The sequence below is a fragment of the Branchiostoma floridae genome, chromosome 6, assembly GCF_000003815.2.
Source record: "Branchiostoma floridae strain S238N-H82 chromosome 6, Bfl_VNyyK, whole genome shotgun sequence".
NCBI classification, from domain to species: domain Eukaryota; kingdom Metazoa; phylum Chordata; class Leptocardii; order Amphioxiformes; family Branchiostomatidae; genus Branchiostoma; species Branchiostoma floridae.
In genome coordinates, this window is record NC_049984.1 from 3,674,290 (window position 1) to 3,680,421 (window position 6,132).

Sequence of the window (6,132 nt, forward strand, 5' to 3'; positions counted from 1 at the left end):
ATGCTAGCAGGATCATATATGGAATGTTCACTGAGAACAAGATTTGTTTAGGTGCGCATGGATGACATTCGTGCACCAATCGATGTTGTACTGAACAAGAGGGGACCTTCGGATAGGTCTGTTAGTAGTTTGTTGACATCGTAACTTTAACAAAATACGAAATGACGTGAAAGGCCATCTTCTGTTTCCGTGCTGTGGACTCAAACGGGTATGGCCTTTGTTTGTTTGTTTGTTTATGTGCACATGGATGACATCCGTGTACGTCATTAAACAATTTTTACTTGCCATTTCGGTCATCCAAAGATTCTTTCGGCAACGCTCAGAAATTTGCTGAGATGGGGCTCCAAGATGTTCAAAGATGCTTATATCATCAATGTAGTTCCTTTTGTCTTGTCATTTGAGTGCCTGAATCATCTGTTTTTGTTTTTTTGTTTGTGATGACCGTTGTTATCTTTATATCCCAAAGCATCGAGTCCACCCAACGCTGTTTGACAATTTTAGCAGGAGGTAAGAATCTAAATTTTAACCGGAGATGGTAATATTATGTTTTTCCTTAGTTATTTAAACGTTAACATTTACCCGCGTAGTTTCTTGTAACCTTTAGACACGTTGGCACAGTTTAGCACAGTATATCAACCAATCTTTCGCAGCTATCAGTATTGACTGAAACGTATCAGACGTGTACGGTACAAGGCGACAGAAAGAATACTGAATACAGAGTTCTGCATGAAACAATGGCAACAGAATCCAATACAGTCTTGCTTGCTTGTTTTCTATGACACCAATACTATAGCTGGCGCCTATTCTGACAGCTAATGGTTGCGTTAACTTGCATGGCACTGATAACAACTGTGAAGCAACCCTGCTGTTGACTCTGGTCATTATATAAATTGAGTGTTTTGCATATTGCTTTATAGGCTCCATCGGTGCCATTTATGCCACCAATGATTAAGCTTTATTGCTTCAAAATGTCATTTCCCGATTTAGCTTTGTCCGATTTGAAATCTGTAAACTGCATTTTATTTTGGGTGACAAGCGCTATGGTTTAGGTCTAATTTCAATGTGCCATTAATTAAGGAAAAAATTAACTGTGATAGCTTAAGTTAATGAGAAAAATGTTTGATATTGTGGTATATGCCCAGTGTTAAAGGCAACCTTTGGTATTTCAACAGCGACTCCTCCCGCCGTGGCAACGATGACCCCATCTGGCTCAGTCCTCTCGACTCAGCAGATCACTTGGTCTTTGACTTTCGACATGGAGGTATTTTTTTATAATATTGTGTTCATAATACAATAATTATGGCATTGTTTATCATGATAATTTACTCAACTCACAGATATGGCGTCGTGTGTGGCGTAACTGGTAGAGCGTTCGGCTCGAAATCTATAGGTCATGAGTTCGATCCCCGCCGTTCCCCCGACGTTGTGCCCTAGCTTGGGAAAGACACTTTACACGACTTTCCTCACTTCACCCAGCTGCAAAAATTGGCACCTGACTTCGGTCAGGGAGGTGAAAGAAAAGACTACCTTTACCTTCTGTCTGCACTGTGTATGTGGCAATGTTAATATAAGTTACAAAACTAAGTTACTGCAGTGCCACATTGTCCACCTCTGTCCAAAAGCAAATAAAAAACAAACTGACAGATAGTTTGACGTGAATTGCCACGTGTGGAATCACCCCGTTTAGATTTAAATCACATTATCCATCAAATCTGATTGCTGATTTATCCTCATGTAGTCAGACGTTTTGACAACGGGTGTTATCTAGAATGTCAGACCGTTTCCAGATCACATCTAGTTGCTTGAGTATCTGCTTTTTGGGGTATCTTATTGCCTGGATGGCTAACCTTCATCGATGACTTTACTCTTCTACAGCCCATACTGGCAACAACACCCAGGTACATCCGGTTCTTCAACGACGCGGGCACGGAGGTGCACGCTATCGACACCAGTTCCTCTGACCTCCAGCTGTCCGGAAACACCCTCAGCTTCACCACGGCTCCGAACGTGTTCGCGGCAGGCGGCCACTACATCCTGGTGGACCAAGGTGTGGTGATGAGCCCGTCATCAGGCTGCGCGACCGGCGGTCCTGCCTTTGCCGGCATCAGCGACAGCAGTACCTGGACATTCAACGCCAGTAAGTTTTGCCCAGGGCGCCCAAAAATACACCTCTCCTTTCTGACATCACACGCTATCTGTCCCCAAAAAATCAAGACCATAGCATGTCCAGGTCAAAAGATACAAAAAATTGACGTTCTGTAGCAGTACCAAGGTCACACACCAGGAGGCACAAAACTGACTTTGACCTTCGTCTTCCCTACACCTACCCACATAACAAATATCATTACAATCCATTGAGAGGTTCTAAAGTTATGCTGACCACAAATATGCGGAAACACAGACACACCAAAAACTATACCTCCATTTTTCATGGAGGTAACTACACAGAAGAATGCTCACTGAGAACTAGATTCCTTGAACACAAACGCCCAGTTCGCTGTCGTCGAAGGTCTCTCCTCACAGCCACATTAGATACCAGGCCATAACGCTTCACTGGACCAAGTCAGAATACTGGACACGGGAAGACATGTACTTTGTAAGAGGAATAAAGTAGGCATCAGTGCATGCCATAGCTAATCAGAGGCGGTGGGAATGATACATTTTTAGCACGTTTGACCATTTTGCTGATGTCACGTATCTGCAAGGTCACGTGTCTGTAACTCTCGCGAGATTACGTTCTTAAGTGATTGGCTATCAGCATTCATCCCGAAGAAGGCAACAGTGGTCTTTGATCCGTGTATACCATTGTGATGGAAGAAAGTTCAGCATCTTACGAGTCATGTAACCGTGTTTTTCAGGGCCTTGCCCAGAAGGCTATGATTACCAATTCGGCATCCAGAAGTGCCTGCACCTGCACAGACGTCCCATGACGTACCTTGACGCTAGGGCCTACTGCCAAAGCAGGGGTGGCGGAATCTTTCAGCTCGACGACGCAGCAGACGTGAGCAGGGTGAAGGCCGCCCTGGCAGGTCGCAGGTGACAATTTTTTTTTCCATTTCATGAAAAACAATATAGTATGCCTACATTATGTTACAATTCTAAGACCATTTATCCGTGCACAAAATAGAGCGCTTACCAACAAGCTTTCGATCGGCCGTCTGATCCTTCTCAACTTGAAATGACCCAGAGCTTAAGTAACACATCCGGAACGGCAGTGTGACGTCAGCAAAGGGTCAAAGGTGCTTGGCAGTCGGTATCGACTTGAATTCTTTGGCGGAAATACTGAGTGCATTCTACTACGCTTTATTCGTGACGTGATGAGCTACTCGTATGTCGTGAGAGACACAAATTAGCTATTTCCACATCACACGGGAACTAAACATAAAAATATCATAAAAATAGACCTAATCTAATACTTAGTATAGTGTCCAAAGTCATAGTCCGAATATCTTCGTAAACATTCCAAACTACTGCATCTTTTCTTTCGAAACTCTTCATGTCTGTTGTTATTTCGTCCAATTCTAGGGTGGGTATGTGGGTCGGTCTGACTGATGAGGTAACCGAAGGGACCTTCGTGTGGGAGGCCGGCACCGCACTGGCCAGCGGGGACTTCACGGACTGGGCCGGTGACGGGTTCGACCATAACGGCCGATTCCGCCACTGCGTGCAGATGAAACGGAAGTTCCAGTGGCGATGGGTGGTGCGCAGCTGCAGGAGGGCGAGAAGCCTCTTCTTCTGCCAGCCCTGAGCCCTGGACTAGAAACTTCTTTTTTTACATACAGTAGAAGCCTGTTAATTGCACAGCGGATTATCGCACACTTCTGTTTATTGCACGGAATCACAAATATCCCAAACTAGTGGGGTCCTTATATCCAGGCAGAGCATGCCTGTGCCATTAGATAGTACTGTAAATGCAGAAATGTTCGCTGTGGATTAATGTGATGATTTCTATAATGGTATTAGACTGCAGTCTATGATTTTACCGCAAAATTAAAACCACCGCGAATAGTCCTTTTCCCGCTACCGCGAAATTAAATCCCCGCATTTACAGTATCAAAGCCCTGGGCAAGGAGTATAGCTGACCAAAGGGAGTCAGATGGGTTAAGCAGGCTCCTTGGCCAGCTTTGATACTATCTTATGATCTCTTAAGGGCACCGGCAAATCTGCCTGGAGATTATGGGGTCCACTTTGAACCACCCGGATAACTGCACGAAATACACTGGCAAATGGGGCGTGCAATAAAACGGCTTCTACTGTAGCTGACAGTCATCAGGTCGGCACATCAATCTTGAAAACATCCTTGCCTTCTTTTGTACTACACCACCGTATTTTTCCGCAATTATAAAGTAACGTTTCAACTGTCTGACTACTGCTGTCTTCATCACTCACAAACATTTTGTACCTTGCACCAATAGGACAAATTTAATTTGCATTGTTTACTTTGGGGGCAATAGCACAGGTCTATTTCGTACTAATATGACAACTTCACTTGTTACTGTTAACACAATGTAATTTTACAATGATGAAGACAGCATACAGACTGTTGAAACTTTTGTATACCAGAAAAATTAAGTTGTGTACTAGCAAAATTATGTTGGTAAAATTCCTTTTATGTATTTCTTCGTTTTGGAGATAATAACGTCATCATCAGATATAAAACTTTAACACGGACTCTATTATACGTTTTTTTCTGCTGCAACTTCACTACTCATCACCCCAATCAACCATTATGAATCATTTGAATAAAATCTCTCGATGGTCTCTGTCATGAAACTCAACTTTCAAATGAAAATCCTAATTTTCTCTGACGGTGGCTTGGAAGACACTTAAATTGCTTGGTAATAGAAATATTTCTTAGCTTTCACCATTTCTTAGGAGACTAGATCTCACAGCTACTTTACCTGGATTCATATTACTCTTAACGACAACAATACACACGAAGCGTAGAAATTTGCTCTATATATAACAGTTACTATGAAATTTGTTGAGTGCTCTGTCAAAACCAATTGTCACTTTTTATCTTCCGAATGAAAATTTCAAAATTTATGAGGTCCCTGAAACTCTTGTTGTATATACGCAGGTGAATATATTAAAAGTATTCTATGCATCATATAATATGATATATTATGTGTAACAAAATATAATCTCTATGTCTTAATTTCTGTCCTGAACAAATAGTTTGGTGTATAGTTATACCATTAATGCATGATGACACAGAATTAAAAATTGTTTTTCATTAGGTATGGGTTAGTCCATACATGCATGATAATACAGAATTAAACATTGTTTTTCATTAGGTATGGATTATTCCATACATGCATGATAATACAGAATTAGACATTGTTTTTCATTAGGTATGGGTTATTCCATACATGCATGATAATACAGAATTAGACATTGTTTTTCATTGGTATGGGTTATTCCATACATGCATGATAATACAGAATAAGACATTGTTTTTCATTAGGTATGGGTTATTCCATACATGCATGATAATACAGAATTTAAACATTGCTTTTCATTGGTATGGGTTATTCCATACATGCATGATAATAAAGGGTTAAACATCATCATCAAATTCAAATTTTGAAGAAAATCCACATTAAGAGAACAGTTACAGTAAAGACACGCGTACACACGTACGTACGCAAATGCACGCATACAGTATTACCCATAAAGTATTTGTCAATGATATGGTGGGGAATAAAAAGTGAGGTCACAAAAAAATGTTGTATGTTATTTTTTTTCTGAGCTTCATTTCTTGCCTTTCTGCTAGGTATTTGTGTGCGTGTGTGTGTGTGTATAAAGATCTGTATACAATTGTATTTTACCAATTTTCACTATTTTCCGATGACATGTCATGAGGAGCCTGGTAGAGGCTGGCTACTTTAAAACTGACACCCCCTCTCTACTTCTAATCGAAACCATGTAACTGCTACAGATACGGTATGATGCGATGTATAAAAGCAAGTTTATTCATTGGTCAAAGATCAGTAGAAGTATTTGAAGGTTTCACAATCAAGATAAGGGTCTCTTTAGGGAAGTGACAAAAGCATAGTGTAAGAAACCATACCTTGCAAATGTAAAAAGTCTGTAATAATTATACGCATCCCTTGCCCCACTAAAAGCATT

General features: G+C 41.1%; 2 protein-coding genes across 3 annotated transcripts in view; both read left to right on the forward strand.

Annotated features, from left to right (window-relative positions):
• The window catches only part of LOC118418037, an 18,017-nt gene extending 17,182 nt beyond the window's left edge, over nucleotides 1–835 (forward strand). For both annotated transcript variants that reach the window (XM_035823832.1, XM_035823831.1), the window contains exon 10: nucleotides 467–835. In XM_035823832.1, coding sequence (XP_035679725.1) covers nucleotides 467–539 — 73 coding nt within the window. In that variant the 3' untranslated portion in view covers nucleotides 540–835. The remainder of the gene's footprint in view (nucleotides 1–466) is intronic.
• A 226-nt stretch (nucleotides 836–1,061) lies between these two features.
• LOC118417119 lies at nucleotides 1,062–5,108 on the forward strand. The gene is made up of 4 exons (XM_035822525.1): nucleotides 1,062–1,261; nucleotides 1,876–2,137; nucleotides 2,859–3,036; nucleotides 3,526–5,108. The coding sequence occupies exons 1-4, from the start codon at nucleotides 1,196–1,198 to the stop codon at nucleotides 3,746–3,748; spliced, it is 729 nt and encodes a 242-aa protein (XP_035678418.1). The 5' UTR covers nucleotides 1,062–1,195; the 3' UTR covers nucleotides 3,749–5,108.
• Nucleotides 5,109–6,132: the final 1,024 nt, after the last annotated feature.